This window comes from Symphalangus syndactylus, chromosome 5 (assembly GCF_028878055.3).
Source record: "Symphalangus syndactylus isolate Jambi chromosome 5, NHGRI_mSymSyn1-v2.1_pri, whole genome shotgun sequence".
NCBI classification, from domain to species: Eukaryota; Metazoa; Chordata; class Mammalia; order Primates; family Hylobatidae; genus Symphalangus; species Symphalangus syndactylus.
The window spans coordinates 43,606,005-43,624,452 of record NC_072427.2 but is presented as its reverse complement, the minus strand read 5'-3'; the positions used below and the strand labels follow the sequence as shown (position 1 = coordinate 43,624,452).

Here is an 18,448-nt window from a genome sequence, read left to right as displayed (position 1 = left end):
ATAGGTTTTTAATTTCTTTCCTTTTTTTCTTCAAAATTGAAGAAAATTTTGCCCAAGTCAAAAAATGTGCTGTTGCCTTTTTGAGTAATGTGTGGTGTGGGGTCTCAGCCTTTTTTTCTCTGGTCCTTGCAGGGGAAGGAAATGGAGCTAGGAAGTGCAAGATTCTTCCATTTTTTACGTGAAAGCAAACATGATAATATAGGTTTGCATGGTCACTCGGCAACCCAAATCCATGCTGCTTTTAGCAGATGTTCTTCAGTTGGGGCCACACTATCTCACAATCAAATTAAGTGCAGCATGAAGAGAGTCACTTGAGAAGGAGCTTGCTCACAGTTCTTCTCACTCATTCTTCCAGGTTCAGTCTGGAAGAAAACACTGAATGCTCTCCCTGATCACTGTAGAACAAAGCTTCCCCCCACAACCCCAGGTAAAAGCCAAGTATATCTGTATCCATCACAGTGGTGTGTGCCTTATTGACAAAGCTCGTGTTGCTCAGCCTCAGCAGGAGCCTGCAGAATATGCCTTCCTGAGATTGTATAGGCTGGCCACCAAGGGTCAACAACAACAAGTAATGGGATGAGTTGTTCCCTGATATCTAGACAAATGGTCAATAATTCATAGTTCACCTGGTCTTGACCTTCACTTTTATTTTTCTTCTATTTTTTTCTTGGACCTGACCTTTTACATTTCTATTGTATCCATTTTTGTAAACAATCTACTTTCAATCATTTGAATAAGTTAATGTATAAAAGAATTCAAAGTCAGAGTTCAGTTTAGAGCCACCTTCTTTCTGAAGCTTGTAACAAGAGGAGGAAAGTAGCAGGACTGAAAGGTAGACTCCGAGAGGACTGACATGTATGGATGATTTATTCAGCTGTCTTGGAAACCACAGGGGAATAGTGAGATTGCTGGAGAGCTGACACAGCCTTCTTACGGTTCGACAAAAAACGACAGTATCTTCCACATACAGGCCAGGAATTCACATATCTTCCCAGAACCTCTGTTTTTATCTATGGAAGAGGGGTGCAAAAAATTCAAAATCCTTTTAGCTTTCTAGTCTATTGATCATATCCAGGGACAAGACATACATGGAAGTGCCCTGGAGCACTTCAGTGCTGAGTGGTCATCAGGTGATAGCATCTCCTGTTTGTTTCACTGGTGACTCAGGCCAGGCGGGCTGGTGTTGGAGCAGGGTCGCAGCTGAGTGCTCTGAGAGTTGAGGGGAGCAGATGGATCCTTGCTTGTTGGGGCAGGGTTTAAAGACTAGTTTATGGAAGCAAAGCTGGATCCTGGGCTGACGGGTAACAGAGGACCTGGAGCAGAGGGTGGTAACATTTCAGACACACGGACTGAAATAATTGAAGCAGTTTTGCAGGGGTTGAAAAATCATCCATTTCATTAGTATAGAGGATTCTTATGATGTGCCTAGGAGATAGGAAGCGGGGTAGATGAGGCTGGGCGATGGGCGCGGGCCTTAATCTTTGGGCTAAGCAGCTTGAACCTGATTTTCCATACATTTCAAAATGCTATGTGTGCATTAAAGATCAGCTGTAGGCAAAATCATAAAGCTGTGAGAACGTAGGCGTCGGCTCCCCTCTCAGCTGGTCCTTTTCTCTTACTCCCTTGCTCACTGCCCTTTCTTCACTGTGCCAGGGTTCTAGTGTGTTCTATAGCGCACTACCCCTTCCTCAGCACAATTTCCTCTTAATTAGGCATCATCTTTAATAAAGGGCAGCGCTCAGCTAAGTTGCCTGGAGGGTTCTGAAACTTCCATTTCTATGACAGTGATAGGCAGCAAATGCACATATCCATTTTTATAGCAAAGTTTAACTGGGGACAAATCTTCATGACCAACAATATACTTAATGATGGAATTCCAGGTGCCAGTGCCAAGAACTGCCTGGCAATGGGAGGGTAGGTTGGAGGGATCCTGGGCGGGCTCTAAGCAACCGTGTGCATACCCTCTCTGTTCACTGTGGCAGTGTGAGAAGGTCTGGTTGTGCTTTCCTAGCAGTGTGAACTTTGGGAAGGTCTCTTGGCTTCCAGATTTTAGTTCCTTCACCTGAAAATGGAAAACAGTATCAAAGGTCTTTTCTCATCATTCTTGTATTCCATGTTGTGGGCACTCTCTTTGGTTCTTAGTGGAGGGTAGAAATACTGACTTCTCCTCACCCCATTCATGCATTAAATAAATATGTATTGAACCCTTCTCTGTGTCAGGTACTTTATTGTGAGCAATACACGTGGTCCTTGCCCTTGGGGAGCTTCCAGTTATTTCTGACTGATGTGGCATTGCTTGTTTTTTTGAGTTGTGTATTTGCCCAGATGGAGAACTTCATCTTGTTAGCCATGAAGTTCAGCATCTGTGGTTCCTGGAGCGGGCTGTTGTTGAGTTGACATAGCTTGGTCTGCTGGATGTTGGCCCTCTGTTCATCCTTTAGTTGTGATATTACTGTGCATAATTCCTAATGACTAATTTAGGGGAAAATCTGGTTAAATCTTTCCATGGAGTATGTATGAAGTCTACAGATATTTATTGAGCACCTACTGTATGGTGGGCACTGTGCTAGGCCTTGAAATACAAGGATGACTCCATTGATGCAGTTATTGCTCTCTGAGGCCAGCAGGGGAGATGGACTTCTAATGGCAAATGTATTCCTGACACTAGGTTATAGATCTATATCTATGTCTATGTCTATATCTATATCTGTATCTGTATCTGTATCTGTATCTGTATCTGTATCTGTATCTGTATCTGTGTCTGTGTCTGTGTCTGTGTCTGTGTCTGTGTCTGTATCTATATCATCTATCTTATTGCTGCTATACTGGGGACTGTGGTGGCCTGCAGTTTACTTAGGGATATATGGGGTTTGCAAAGCAGCCTTGGGAGCCAACAACTTGGCTGGAATTTTTACTGACCTGCATGGGCTGCTGCTAAGTTCACACTTGTGGGGGTGGTTAATTATTTCTCCTTTGTTCGTTTACCACTTGACTTTTAACGATGGTCATTTCTAGTTGAAGTGTTCAAACAGTAGTCCTGGCATCTCTTGCCTCCATAAGGGAGAACTCAGGGATTCTTACATAAATGTTCTCTCTAGTTTTCTGGTCTCCCCACTCTGGCTGCAGACAGGAGCTTAGCTGTTCTGGTCCTATTCTAAGTGGCTGTTAGCCACATGGAAAAATCACATGAGCTGTATTCATTGCTGCTTTCTCTGAGCTTACTATCGCATGGAGCTCTCTCAAGTGTAGATACCGAGACTAGGGGAGCCTCTCCACTCAGGCCCTGCCCTCTGGGTTCCCACCAGTTGGGAAGAGATATCCAGGTCCCAGTGGGTTGACAAAATTATTAGAGAGGGCCTTGGTAATTTGCAGGAAATGTGGCTCCTTGGTAAAGCTGGACTGACGATGAGATCAAATGGGATGCTCTGCTTCCTTCCCTCTTGGTCCCTCCTTAAATTAAAGATAGCTGGCTCCCAGTGAAGGCATGACTTGACTTACCTTCCTAGATGGGGACATATGGGCACCTGTCTATGCCTGGCCTGCTCAGTGCCTGGAGTCTGAATGTTCAAGGCAAGCTCCAGGGTACCTGAGCCCAGACTGTCCTGCAGAGCGAGATGGAGGACAAGACCCTGGCTTTGGCATTTGCAGCACTTCTGGGTGGCTGTGACCCAGTGCACGGTGGGTTCTTACCTGCAGAGGAGTTACTTCTCTTCTTCCCTTGTGGAAGAGAGGTAGGGAGTGGAGAAGGGGAAGCTCTTTCTTTGGCGTTTCTTTGAGAGAGCTGAATCATTCCCGGGAGATTGAGATGTAGACACAGATGAACTATAGCACTATAGCAAGTACAGCCATCCACAGTTGGGCACAGAGGCCTTCCCAAGAGGTCACGGTGGAGAGTCAGTGGCTGGAGGCAGAGAGAAGAGGGAGATGGTGGCCAGCTCTTACTCTTGCAGACCTCCAGGGCCCCGTTGAGGTATGGTGGTCTGACCATCTGGTCTTGCCAGGTGGGCACAAACCCCTGCTTTACACAGGAGTGTGCAGAGCCCCCATTGTGCCTCCCCTAAGTTGCCCCTAGGCAGAGCTCATGAACAAGCCCCAGGGTGGAAGCTGATAATAATGCCAGCCCTGCCCCACAGGGTGAGGGCTTTTTCCCTCTTGAATTCTTGGGTTGGGGGAACCTCAGTGACCTCCAAGAGAAACAGCCTAGGTGCTATAGGAGTTAGCTGCTTCACACACACACTCAGCCTCACAGCTCATCCTAGAAAGTTCTGTGTCTAGGAAAAGCATGTTGTATGACTGCGATAAGAATAAACACAGGAACTATATTTATTTATTTTTAATTTCTATTTATTTATTTTTTTGAGGCAGAGTCTCACTCTGTCACCCAGGCTGGAGTGCAGTGTGTGATCTTGGCTCACTGCAGCTTCTGCCTCCCGGATTCCAGCAATTCTCCTGCCTCAGCCTCCTGGGTAGCTGGGATTACAGGCACCAGCCACCATGCTCGGCTAATTTTTGTATTTTTAGTAGAGATGGGATTTCACCATGTTGGCCAGGCTGGTCTCAAACTCCTGACCTCAGGTAATCTACCCACCTCAGCCTCCCAAAGTATTAGGATTACAGGCGTAAGCCACTGCACCCAGCCCACAGGAACTATATTTAAGTGAATAAAGGGCTAGCTAGAAGGTGAGCTCCATGTAGACAAGAGTTGTACCTGTATTTGTCCCCTAATACCTGTTAGGTTATCTAGTACATAATAGATAAAAAAAATAAACAATAAAATGATATTTGTAGCTCAGATAGTGGCCGACTCAAGTATGCTGCTTCCATTGTTTCTGCAACTCCCATGACTAATGTTATTAATAATAATAACAAGCCCAGGCCGGGCGTGGTGGCTCACACCTGTAATCCCAGCACTTTGGGAGGCCAAGGCAGGTGGATCACCTGAGGTTGGGAGTTTGAGACCAGCCTGGCCAATGTGGAGAAACCCCGTCTCTACTAAAAATACAAAGTTAGCCAGGCATGGTGGCACATGCCTGTAATCCCAGCTACTTGGGAGGCTGAGGCAGGAGAATCGCTTGAACTGGCTACTCGGGAGGCAGAGGTTGCAGTGACCCGAGATTGCGCCACTGCATTCTGGCCTGGGCTACGAGCGAAACTCCATCTAAAAATAATAATATAATAATAATAACAAGGCCTTACCTAGCGTTTTCTCTGTGCCTTTGACTCATTTAATTCTCTAGCAATCTTATAGGTAGATCTGTTATTATCTCCCATTTTGTAGAGGAGGAGACTGAGGCAGATAGATGGCAGTTAAGTGACCAGCTCAGGTCACGCAGCTGGTAAGGCAGGTGGGGTCAGGGCACCTCGTGTCCTCCCTTACAGGCAGAGATCCAAGGGGAGGCTGCTCAACTTGATCAGTGACAGGCATTTATTTTGAAGAGAAGGAGGCCTCTGCTGGAGCTGAACTTGTTTGTCCCTGGGTGAACCAGGGTGATCCTGAGCAGCCTGCACTGCTGCCATCATCCCGGGCTCTTTACAGCTCCCTGGGACTGAAAAGTATATTTTAAAAGGACAATGTCTGGGTTTCACCACTGGTTTCATCAGCTCCACTTCCACAAAGGAAACCACAGAAGGATTTTGTGTTGGATCAAGCAACCTTCATACATACAATGAGGGCAGAAATGGTCAGAGTGAGACAAGATTATGAAAAGAAACACAATGCAGGTTTTATGAATTTATACCCAGTCTTTGAGCAAAGAGAAAACAAAAACAGCCTTAAGATCCAATAAGATAGTAGTCATTCAAATTGGGGTGAACAAAAAATGAACAATAAGATAAAATAGAAAAAGGGATTAGACTGTAACAACACTGCAAGAAATTGTACACAGATTTGTCTCTGAACTTTCACGCAGCCAAACTAGAAATGGAAACCTCATCAGCAATCCTAGCCTCAGAGTCTGCATCATGAAAAGCCCGGAGAGGGGTTCAGGTACGGAAGAGTAGAGGTCAGGACCAGTTGCAGGCTGTGTTGCCCTGAAAACATCACAGTGGACAAGGAGCATAAATCTTTATTGAGGTGTGTTGTCTGAGCTGCCTCATTTTCACAGGGCTTCAGTGGATGTACAGTTAAATTTCTCACAAGTGTGGAAAATACACACTCATCTTTAGTCTACATTTCTAGGTTGCTATATGTTCTGATCCTACTTTCTTTTTGTTGTTGTTTTTGTTTGTTTGTTTTCTGTTTTTTGTTGTTGTTGTTGTTGTTTTTTGAGACAGAGTCTTGCTCTGTCACCCAGGCTGGGGTGCAGTGGCGTGATCTCTGCTCATTGCAACCTTCACCTCCCGGGTTCAAGTGATTCTCCTGCCTCAGCCTCCCGAGTAGCTGGGATTACAGGTGCCTACCACCACGCCCAGCTAATTTTTATATTTTTAGTAGAGACGGGGTTTTGCCATGTTGGCCAGGCTGGTCTTGAACTCCTGACCTCAGGTGATCTGCCCGACTCGGCCCCCCAAAGTGCTGGGATTACAGGCGTGAGCCACTGCACCTGGCCTTAATCCTACTTTCTTTTTGCTATAGGGTAAGTCATGGTACTTGATTCCAACAAGTGTCTATTTTGCCAGGTACTCATTTTGTTGTGAGTGGTGCTAGAAGCAGCTCATTGCTGTGGTTCTTGTGGGATGGTGAATAAATCCCATATGACTAGGTTTCCCTATGTCAGTGATCATCTTGCATGATAATAATTAAAATTCCTGTCTTTAAATATAATGTTGTAGATTACAAAGTATTGGCCTTTTAGAGACATTCCTGGGAAGTCAGTTGTTGGCCTTATCTCAAGCTTGGAAAAAGTAAATCTTAATAAAACGGGGAGCCAGAAGTGAGAAGGCAACCCTGGGGCCTTTTAGTCTTACACCTGTGTGCAGTGCTCTGTAAGAATGACTAGTTTGGTTTCCAGGATTTTTTTTTTTTTTTTTTTTTTGGTATATTGTGTTCCTGTGATGCTTTTTTACAGTAGTAGTTGTTTTTGGGTGATAAAAAAAAAAAAAGCTGAGGCCACAAGTCTCATAGTGAATGTAGTATTTCTTGTCTGTTGAACACCTACCCTGAACTACCCTCCATTCCATGCCCTGCCCCCTCTTGAGATGTAAGGATGGGGAGACTGAGGATCCAACGGGTATAGTTGGCCAAGCATTGAGTATCTATCAGGAAGCTCCTTCTGTGGGAGCAGGTTACCTCCTGCTCTCTGAAGGCAGCAGAGGGGAAGTGACATGTCCAAAGGTCAAAGGCATCAGGAGGCCTGGAATTGAGCCTGCACCTCAGACTCCACACCCAGGGTCCTTTCTGTGAACCCAGACTTAGCCACTCACCTTCTCCGCAATAGACCCGGGGCAGCCATGTGCACTTGGTGCAGAATAGGGATTATGTATCGTGAGGAAGGGCACTTAGCTGTCCTGGGACTGTCTCTGGGACTGTAATAAGGTGGAAACCATGTCTACGTAGATAACTTCCCTATGGAGTTTACAGCAACCATGTGATGTGCACTTTTGGATTACAAAGTCTTAGAAGCATAAATCTGAGCTACTGCCTGTTCCTCTGCCCCCTCCTAGCACACCTGCTCAGGAGACAAGTCCATACCTGCTGGGCCACCCCTCTTTTCCATCTCTCTCCTGAACCTGCTACTCCAGGCTCTCCCTGGCACCACCCCCCGCCCCGTTCCCATCCCACTAAAGCCCTCCGATTTGCCAGATTCAGTTGCAATGTCTCAGTTGCATCTTACCTGACCTGTGACCAGCAATGGGTACATGGGATCTCTCCCTTCTGTTTGATGTGCTTTCTCCTGGGTTCTACCCTCTGTCTGTTCTCTTCCCTCACCTACCCCTGTGCCTCCTTTGCCAGTTTCTTCTCGTCTGCCAATTCAGAATGTTGTTCCCAGGGCTGAGTCATTAGTGCTCTCCCTCACTCCCTAGGTGGTCTTTCTAGCCCCTCCCACCCAGTTCTCTCTCCCTCTTTGCGTTCAATTCTATATTCCACCTCTCCACTGAATACCTCTCAAAGAAACTCACCTCCAAATCTTTGTCCCCAGCAGCCTTTCTTTTTCCAGTTGTTTTGGACAGAGGTTTTCCTTCATGTCCTCCTGTTTCTGCTTCTCTCCTTCCTGTCTGCTTCCCAGCTCTCGGGGCCTCTCTCCTGTGCACCTTGTGGACCCCGCAGCCCCAGGCACCTTGCCATGCCCTGCAGGGCTCCCTCCTTTCATTCTCCTGCCCCTTTTGGTGCTTTCTCCTTGCTCCACTCCGTGTCTTCTGCTTCCTTCTGAGCTCCAGTGTTAGGTCCTTCTGTTACATTTGGCTCTCGGGTCCATGTCATGGCTCTCTCTTGGCTTCAGTGGAATCTCTTTCTGCATGGTTAGGGGGACCATTCATTTGCCTTTCAGAAAGCTCAGTTTTTAGCCTGGGAAGGGCAGACTTCACACAGCAACACTTACAACACTCCGTTTTCCGAGGGAACAGACGATATTAACCATCCCATCCTCTCTGTTGCATCCCATAAACAGCATCCATGACAGCATGGAGCTTTGTGGCTTTCCTCACTGACTCTTACCACCAGTCATGCTTATGGATTTTAGCAATTGTCACCAGCCCCAGGAGACAGACTAGCCCATGGAATGATCTGCATCACAGCAAATTAGTCCATTTATCTCTAGAGTTTAAATTTTATTTCCCCCAATCGGGGAGTTGCTGGGTTAACTAGGCCTATAAAGAGAGGGGTGGGGGAAGCTTTTACATATCGCTTTAAAAGTCCTCAATATTGCAGGTGGGAATTGCCAGATATTTTGAACCCCTCTGCTGTGTCAGCAATCCAGCCACTGCCTAGGCCTTAGTTAATTCAGTTTCAGGCAGATTCCCAGTGAACACTGCTGTTGTTTATTGAGAAGTGTATCCTGACATTTCTCAACTAAGGAATAGTTTCACAATTTTCATGGCAAAATTCATTCAGAATGCAAGCAGGGGTCAGAATGACATTGCAGTTGGACAGCCTGAAAGGTTGCTTTGTGAGGCCGTGTAAACCATGCCTGCATTCACCAAAACATCTGTTGAAAAACATCTCCTGTATCCATGTGACCCAGCCACCTGTTGTTAGGACACCAGCAATCAAGCATGCTGAGAAGCTGAGACCCTGGAGGCACCCGCTGCATGCCTGGGCCTGGGCAGCCTGTTGTCTTCTCTGCCTTGTGACCATCTCACTGCCTCCTAGCACCACCCTTCTTCCGTGGGAAGAAGCTGGAGTCCAGGTTTCCTACCTGCAGTTTCTCTAATAAAACACAAGGAAGAGAGTGAGCTTGAAATACCTGTGGATTGATGTTATCTGGGCTGCTCTAAGATTCTATTAGCTACTAACTATAAAGGGCCTTGTTTTGCTTGCTAGGATGACACTGAGCTGGTTATGTCTCAGTTGGTTCTTCAGGCAAAAAGAAAAAAGCATTTGTGATATAGGTTTCTTTCTGTCTGTCTTGTGCCCAAGGAGTATATTTGATAGAGACTGGCTTGGGTTAAGTGACTAGGGGACAGGTAAGTTTCTGGCCATGAAATACACCAGGCACTAGAAATACACCATGAGCCACCAACTCAAAGGAAAAGCACTGAGTTGTTGAACTTTACATTTTTAAAAGAAAGCATTTATGAATGAATTCAAACTTAGCCTAAACCTGTGTATTTTCTTTTTTCTTTCTTTTTTTTTTTTTTGAGACAGAGTCTTGCTCTGTTGCCCAGGCTGGAGTGCAATGGCATGATCTCGGCTCACTGCAACCTCCGTCTCCTGGGTTCAAGCGATTCTCCTGTCTCAGCCTCCCGAGTAGCTGGGATTACAGATGCATGCCACCATGCCAGGCTAATTTTTATATTTTTAACAGAGACAGTGTTTCACCATGTTGGGCAGGCTGTCTCGAACTCCTGAGTTCAAGTGATCCACCCCCCGCAGCCTCCCAAAGTGCTGGGATTACAGGCATAAGCCACTGCATCCAGCCACCTGTATATTTTCTAAAACTATTGAACTGGACAAGAAACAAAATATCTCCATAGTTTGTCTAAACAAAATCAGAATTGAGTTGCATTTTATTCCTTTTGGAGCCCAATCACATGAAGCTTCTTGGTACCCTTTGGGTTTAAGATTGGCCTCTCTGGCCTCATGTTGATCTTTTCTTGGGATTCTATTTTATGCACTGTGCAGGGCCGATACCATTATAGCCACTTTATTTGTGAAGAAATTGAGGCAGAGTGGCCAAAGTGACTTTCTCAGATTGACACAGGCTCTTAGTGATGGAGCTGGGCCCAGAATCCAAGTCTTCTGGTAGGTGGGTGGTGGAGCTCTTGTGCCAAGAGGAGCACCTGAGAGGGCTTCCCTGATTCTTCTCTGTCCCCAGGTGTTGAGAGGACCCAGGGAACTGAGGCTGTCTTTAGGACCCAGTCGTAGGTGCCCAAGGCTGTCTACCTTTTGCCTTGAGGACATGAACCCTGGAAATTCCACTCCTAGGACCTTCTCTCAGAAACCCCAAGGAGGGGGACTACTCAGAGGGAGGTGTGGTGAACATCTGGAGCTCCCTCCTCCTAAGGGGTTCTACATGTCACCCTGTAGTAATAACTCTTAGCCGATATGCTGTTGTTGTCCTCCTTTAAATTTTTCAAAATTGATTTTTAAAATTTGTTTTATACCTAAAGTGTTCTCTTTATTTGCTGTTTTGTTCTCTTTCCATGTTTAAAGTTGATTTTAAAGTCCAGCACTTTTTTTGTTTTTTCGCCAAGACAAATTATTATCGTGAACATCAGGGTTTGTCTCTTTGTGTTTTCCAGACATTCTAAGTGAGACTGTCCACATCATCTAGGAAAATGGTGGCCCTGTCCCTAAAGATTTGTGTGCGCCACTGCAACGTGGTGAAGACTATGCAGTTTGAACCATCTACGGCTGTGTATGATGCGTGTCGAGTCATTCGGGAACGGGTGCCTGAGGCACAAACTGGGCAAGGTAGGTCATGGGTTATTTACTGGCTTCTTAAAATGGGTTTGCATGTTTTTCACTTTTTTGCCAAAGAGACAGAGGCTCCAAGTGGTACACAAGGCTATTTGTGCATATGTTTCAAATGAAATACCTTCTTAGATCAGACACTACCTGCTTCCTCTGTGAGACTTGTGATGACAATGACCATGCCCACTGCTGAGTCATCATTGTCATTGTGCCCAGCAACTTGACCCTCCCATGCATGAGGATTATGCTCTGCAGTTTACAGATCACATTCTCATGTATCATCTCATTGTCCCAAGAAAGTGCAAATGAAGCTGCCCTGACAATATTGGCGGTGTGTGTCCTAAGCCCTGTTTCCCATGCACGAATGCTTTCCACTGCCATTGGAACCCAGGGCAGGTCTTATATTTCAAGTTTTTTTACGGGAACTTTATAAATTTTATCTCAAACCTTAAAAAAAAAAAAACACATTTGTGATATATGTTTTGTTTGAAGTTTGGCTAAATCACTCATCCCCGTTAATCTGAGTTTAAACAAAAGACACTTGTACCATTTTATTTTCCCCTTCCCTTTGTCTTCTGTCTATGTGTCTTTCTTTCTTTTTTTTTTTTGAGACGGAGTCTCGCTCTGTCGCCCAGGCTGGAGTGCAGTGGCACAATCTCGGCTCACTGCAAGCTCCGCCTCCCGGGTTCACGCCATTCTCCTGCCTCAGCCTCTCCGAGTAGCTGGGACTACAGGCGCCCGCCACCATGCCCGGCTAATTTTTTGTATTTTTAGTAGAGACGGGGTTTCACCGTGGTCTCGATCTCCTGACCTCGTGATCCGCCCGCCTCGGCCTCCCAAAGTGCTGGGATTACAAGCGTGAGCCACCGCGCCCGGCCGTGTCTTTCTTTTATTTAGTATTTGACAGGCAGTTGAGAAATTGGATCCCTTCCAAATCAATAAGTCTTTAGGTGAAAGTGGGATGAAACTTATCTTAAAAATGGAAAGAATAGGCCAAGCATGGTGGCTCACAGCTGTAATCTAAGCACTTTGGGAGGCCAAGGCAGGAAGATCGCTTGAGCCCAGGAGTTAGAGAACAGCCTAGGCAACAGGGTGAAACCCTGTCTCTACTAAAGTCTGAAAAATTAGCTGAGTGTTGTGGTATGCGCCTGTAGTCTCAGCTACTGTGGAAGTCGAGGCAGGAAAGTAGCTTCAACCCAGAAGTTTATGGCTGCAGCAAGCCATGATCCAACCACTGCACTCCAGCCTGGGTGACAAAGCGAGACCCTGACTCAAAAAAAAAAAAAAAAAAGGAAGAATAAAAATCAAACATCACAACAAGGGTGATTATAAATACAAAAATATCTTCTTGAAAAGATCTGCTTCTCATAAAATTGTTTTTGGTCTAAAACATGATGATGATGATTTTTTTTTTTTTTTTGAGATGGAATCTCACTCTTGTTGCCCAGGCTGGAGGGCAATGATGTGATCTTGGCTCACTGCAACTTCCGCCTTCCGAGTTCAAGTGATTCTCCTGCCTCAGCCTCCCAAGTAGCTGGGATTACAGGTGCACACCAACACACCCAGCTAATTTTTTGTATTTTTAGTAGAGATGGGGTTTCACCATGTTGGCCAGGATGGTCTTGAACTCCTGACCTCTGGTGATCCTCCTTCCTCGGCCTCCCAAAGTGCTGGGATTACAAGCGTGAGCCACCGCACCTGGACAATTATTATTTTTGGAGACAGGGTCTCGCTCTGTTACTGAGGCTGGAGTGCAGTGGCCCCATCACACTTCACTGCAGCCTCAACCTTCCAGGCTCAAGTGATCCTCTCGCCTCAGCCTCCTGAATAGCTGGGACTACAGGTGCACACGCCACCACACCCAGCTAATTTTTGTATTTTTTGTAGATACAAGGTCTTGCTATGTTGCCCAGGCTGGTCTCAAACTCCTGTGCCCAACTGATCCACCCATCTCTCAAAGTGCTAGGATTACAGGCATGAGCAACTGTGCCCCCTGGCTATTAAAACATTATTTATGCTATTAGTAGTGTTTCTGGATTACTCAGAAATAAGGTTTGCTACATCCCTAACTTTACTATTTGGTTGTCCAGTCATTTCTGGTGCCTTTACTTTTCTGTTCCCTTTTTCTGTTGTTTTTCTGTCGGATTTTTTTTTTTTGGTGGGAGGTGGGGAGCTTGATTGCTATATAGTGCTGGTGAAGGTATAAACCTTTAAAGATTTTGAAGTTGCTTTTCTAAGAAACAGCAGGAGCTCTTACCCTCATCTGGGTCTCAGAAGAAAGAGACAAATTTTGGGGTAGGAAATGGTACTGTTCCTCTCCTGCCACCCCACCCCCTTTGTACTTCCTATGTCAGATTAAGGGGTTCCTGCAGAGAACACCAAATTTAATTTTGCACCTTTTACATAATTTGTTGGTGGTCGGGGGCAGAGGCCTCATCTCACAAGGAACTCCTACCTCTCTTTCACACTGCTCAGTTGGGATGATGGAGGGGTCACTGGAGACGTAAAGGCTTCATTTGTCCCCCTTTGCCTGAGTGGCCTTGGGCATACGTGGTCACTTCCTTAGTTTCTTCACCACTGTCTTGTCATTCTCCATGGGATGTTGGTCTGGTTTTTATAGCAAGGGATAGAGAACAAGCTCAAATTCAGTTAGAAATTTGGACTGCTTCTAAATTTTCCTACATTTTAGACACAACTACAGCCCACTGGTTTGAGGAAACACGGACCTTATTTGTGGGCGTTGCTTCTGCAACCCAACTCTTACTCCTCCAGATCTGCTCCAGCCCCGACGGCTGCTTGTGTTGTCAAAACGAAACATTTCTGTCTGGTGAAGGAGAACACCCACATCCTTGCCGAGTCAGCAGGCTCAGGGCCTGGAAGTCAGTGATGGCTTCATCACCACTTTGCCTTCTGTTTTTCTTCTCATTTATATTTCAGCTTCTGACTATGGACTGTTTCTTTCGGATGAAGACCCCAGGAAAGGGATTTGGCTGGAAGCGGGCAGAACACTGGATTACTACATGTTGCGGAATGGGGTATGCTGCCAATCCCAGTGCTGTTTCTTCATCCCTTTGTCCCTGGGCCTTCTTCCATAGACGCCAACACGGTTACGCTATTTTGATTCAAGGGTATCTTATTAATAGTTCGATGCATTGTACTTCGTAAGAGCTGTTCAGGTGGTGATAGAAAATGTCAGATATCCAAATTCTTGAGATTCCATAGAAGGATTGAAGCAGTTCGAGGTTAGTATTTTAAGTAGTTTCTACTTGTCCTTGTTGGATTTGGTAATTGTGAGATAAGATACAGCATCTTACTGTAAGTATGGAAGAGAGATTCCTATGCCTAGTGATGGGAAGTAAGAACAGATGAGAGGGAAAAATGAAATGTAACCCTAACGGTAGCTAAAGTCTGAATATTAGTGTTTTGTTTTTGAAAAAGAAAGTTCAATTTGAGATGTGAGTTAAATAATGATCAGTAGTAGTAACAGCAACAACAAAAATGGTTGTGTTATGGAAGTAGGGAGAAGTAATGAGTAAAAACATATTATACATTTTGTTCAGCTTAACCTCCAAGATACCAGGTTTTGGTATGTAGGGTGAAGTGGACCCATCAGATTGATGGGTATTCCATAAAGTAAGAGTGAAATATGTGATGCCAATTAATTTGGATAAGAAATTAATAGTTTAGTTTTAGGAAGTTCATACTTCTAGTTTTAGGAAGTGTAGTAAACCAGTTACTTAAAAATATCCCCCAGACATGTTACCCCTGTTTGGTCTTGTCATTAATGTATTTTAACACATCTTTTGAGAATCACTACTACTGTGGTACTCCACTACTGTGAGGAATGATGAGGATGCTATTTATGTCTTTCATTATTTCTAATATATAAGGTAAAATGTATTTACAGTAAAAATTAAAAATATTTTTATATGCAAATAGTAAAGACATAGAGATAGTAAAAATTGCTTATGACAGTGTTAAAAGATAACTGGAGACACACACTGCTGTCTTTTTAAAAGGCAAGTAGTCACCTCTCTCTGCTAATTCTCCTTAGAGCAGATCATTTCCAGCCTTTCAGGAGGTCATTCTCTACTTTCATTTCACTGAGGATAGTTTTCAGTAATTGTAAGGCATAAGTGTGACTTCTTTGGGTACAATTTCCCTATCAAATTTTTAAGAAATCTTTATGAAAGCAGTTATTTAGCACTGGAGAAAAAAAATTGAAGGTGACTCTAGGTGACAGATATAGAATGTTCAGTACACTATTTTTTCAACATTGTGCCGTGTTTGGAATTTTTCATAAGAAAATTGTTGGGAAAAAAATTGAAGATAGCCTAAGAGAATATAGATAGACTGTATATGGAAATAATGAAAGAAACCAGACTTCACAAGTTCTTTAATAAAATTTTAATTACTGGTCAAAACAAACAAGAAATAATCTGTACAGCTTTCAAGCCAGTAGGGATAGGGGGGAAGAAATGCAGATATCTTTTTTTTTTTTTTTTTTTATTATACTTTAGGGTTTTAGGGTACATGTGCACAATGTGCAGGTTTGTTACATATGTATCCATGTGCCATGTTGATTTCCTGCACCCATTAATTCGTCATTTAGCATTAGGTGTATCTCCTAATGCTGTCCCTCCCCCCTCCCCCCACCCCACAACAGTCCCCGGAGCGTGATGTTCCCCTTCCTGTGTCCATGAGTTCTCATTGTTCAATTCCCACCTATGAGTGAGAACATGCGGTGTTTGGTTTTTTGTCCTTGCGATAGTTTGAAATGCAGATATCTTGACCATTAAAATAGGAGAAGTGCAGGGCAGCTTATGGAAACAAAATGAAAAGAAGGTATGGAATAAGATATGGTAAACACTTTTAAATATATTAGGCATCATACCGAATGTAAGTAAATGAAATGCAGCAATAAACAGAGATTCTCATTGAATGGAATTTTGTTGTAAGTCCAGGTCTATACTATCTCTAAAAGACATAGTGGCAACAATCCCCTGAAAACTTTGAAAGGTTTTCAAAGATGTTTTAGAAGAAAGGGGAAATCAGAGTCTACTCTGATTTTTTTTAAATTCATTTTTTAAAGAAAAGTGTTCAAGTTTGTTATTTATTTTCCCCACACAGTGTGAAATTTGTGTGTGGTTTGTGCTCTAGGATATTTTGGAATATAAAAAGAAACAGAGACCTCAGAAAATCCGGATGCTGGATGGATCTGTGAAGACAGTAATGGTGGATGATTCCAAGACTGTGGGGGAGCTGCTGGTCACTATTTGTAGCAGAATAGGTGAGCATTCATACACCTTCATTATATCTTTTGCTTAGTTTTTAATTACAGGCCTCTTCTTTTTTCCACCTGCATTCGATCTCTAGGCAACTTTGAATATGCCTTAACACGCCGAGTTCTGCCCGATCCCCAGAGGGTGTGTCCATTCTCCCAACTCGCCAATCCATGAAACATTTGGACTTCTCACTAAGTCACAGTGGAGGGCTTTCATTTCCCTCTCCAAAACAAGATTTTCAAATGGAAAGTCATGCGTAATTCAGCCTTCTGCCCATTGCTGCCTTCTATTCTATATGAGCACTCTAGATGTTCGCTATCTCCTTGAGTACTTATGATACAGCCCACATGATTGATTATTAGTCAGTCTTTCTTCTTGTGGCTTCTGTTAGTCTCCCCAGAGAACAAGTCTGCCTCCTTTCTAATGAAGCCCTTCAAATATTTGAAGAAAATAGACTTGCCTATCTTAGTTTTCTCTTCATGCAAAGGAAGCCTAGTTCCTTCAGACACTTCTTGTTTGACACTGTCTTGCCTTCTTCTGCATGACCTCCTCTGTGGCGGTGTTTCCCAAAAATTATTATAGATGAGAGAATTGAATGTGACGTAAGTTTTACTATAAGCGTGACTTCTTTGGGCACGATTTCACTACTACATTTTTAGGAAACCTTTATGAAAGGAATTACTTAGCACTGGAGATTCTGTATTGTAGTGACGATAACCCTGTGAAAATGTAGGAAGGCTTTCAAAGACATTTTGGAAGAAAGAGGAAATCAGAGTCTGATTTTTAAAAATTCGTTTTTGAAAAAACAGTGTTCAAGTTTGTTACCTGTTTTCCCCCACAGTGTGAATATGACTTAACTAGCTGAAGCTCCTTCATTTAAGTTGATGTGGCCACCTCCCTGACCCTCACATTTGTCAGGCCGTTTATGGTTCTTTGCCGCCAGGAGCTCCTTGGAATATCACAGGCCTTAGGCTGGAAGAGGTTGACAGCAGTTTAATTATTTATAATTATAACCTAATTTCCAATGTTTAGGAATAACAAATTATGAAGAATACTCCTTAATCCAAGAAACTATTGAAGAAAAGAAAGAGGAAGGAACGGGCACACTCAAAAAAGACAGGACACTGTTACGAGATGAGAGGAAAATGGAGAAGCTGAAGGCCAAGCTGCACACAGATGATGACTGTAAGTGTTTGCAGAGGAAGCATGGTACAGACACACAGGCTTTGCTAAGCCTCACTTCCCTCCCACCATCCATATGACCCAGGACAGGAGTTTTGATTTTTGTTTTTAAAACTCTATTTAAAAAAAGTAGGCTGGGCTCAGTGGCTCACTTCTATAATCCCAGTATTTTGGGAGGCCGAGGCAGATGGATTACCTGAGGTCGGGTTTGAGACCAGCCTGGCCAATATGGTGAAACCTCATCTCTACTAAAAACACACAAAAAATTAGCTGGGCATGCTGGTGCATGCCTATAGTCCCAGCTACTCAGGAGGCTCAGGCAGGAGAATCACTTGAACCTGGGAGGTGGAGGTTGCAGTGAGCTGAGGTCACACCATTGCACTCCAGCCTGGGTGACAGAGTGAGACTCTGTCTCAAAAAATAAATTAAAAAAAAAAAAAAAAAAGTAACTGTAATACCATTTCACATCGAAAGAAATATCTTAATATCAGATATACAAATCATGTTCACATTTTCTTCATTATCATCTAAAAATTTTTTTAATAGTTTGAACTGGGATCCAAATAAGGTTGAACAAGTTAATTAGTTAATTAATTTGTTTTACTAAGTGTCTTTCCATCTCTCTTTTTTTAATTGACTGATACTAATGATGTATATTTATGGGATGCAGTGTGATATATCTATGTAGACATCGAAGAAGGATTCAGTGAAGCTAATTAACATATCCATCACCTCACCAATGTATCTTTTTTTGTGGTAAGATTGTTAAAAATCTATTGTTAGCATTTTTGAAATATATAATACATTATTATTAATTGTGGTCACCACTCAGTGTGATAGTGCATGTCTTTTTGCAGCTTTTGTGTATGTGAAGAAACCAGATTGTTAGTTGTACAGCATTTCATACAGTCTGGATTTTCTTCATTGCATACCTATGGTGTCATTTAACATGTTCCTCTGTCCCTTTTAA

The 18,448-nt window shown here is 43.7% G+C and overlaps 1 protein-coding gene and 1 long non-coding RNA gene across 4 annotated transcripts in view; one reads left to right on the top strand and one right to left on the bottom strand.

Annotated features, from left to right (window-relative positions):
* The window catches only part of TLN2 (talin 2), a 463,814-nt gene that overhangs the window by 251,728 nt on the left and 193,638 nt on the right, over window positions 1-18,448 (top strand). For all 3 annotated transcript variants that reach the window (XM_055278272.2, XM_055278269.2, XM_063638847.1), the window contains 4 exons: window positions 10,840-11,011; window positions 13,949-14,046; window positions 16,172-16,301; window positions 17,329-17,481. In XM_055278272.2, the coding sequence (XP_055134247.1) occupies window positions 10,876-11,011; window positions 13,949-14,046; window positions 16,172-16,301; window positions 17,329-17,481 (517 nt within the window). In that variant the 5' untranslated portion in view covers window positions 10,840-10,875. The remainder of the gene's footprint in view (window positions 1-10,839; window positions 11,012-13,948; window positions 14,047-16,171; window positions 16,302-17,328; window positions 17,482-18,448) is intronic.
* LOC129482429 (uncharacterized) lies at window positions 622-8,738 on the bottom strand. The gene is made up of 3 exons (XR_008657695.2): window positions 8,059-8,738; window positions 3,691-3,901; window positions 622-2,062 (listed from the first exon to the last, which is right to left on the bottom strand). It is a non-coding gene; the product is annotated as an uncharacterized lncRNA (long non-coding RNA).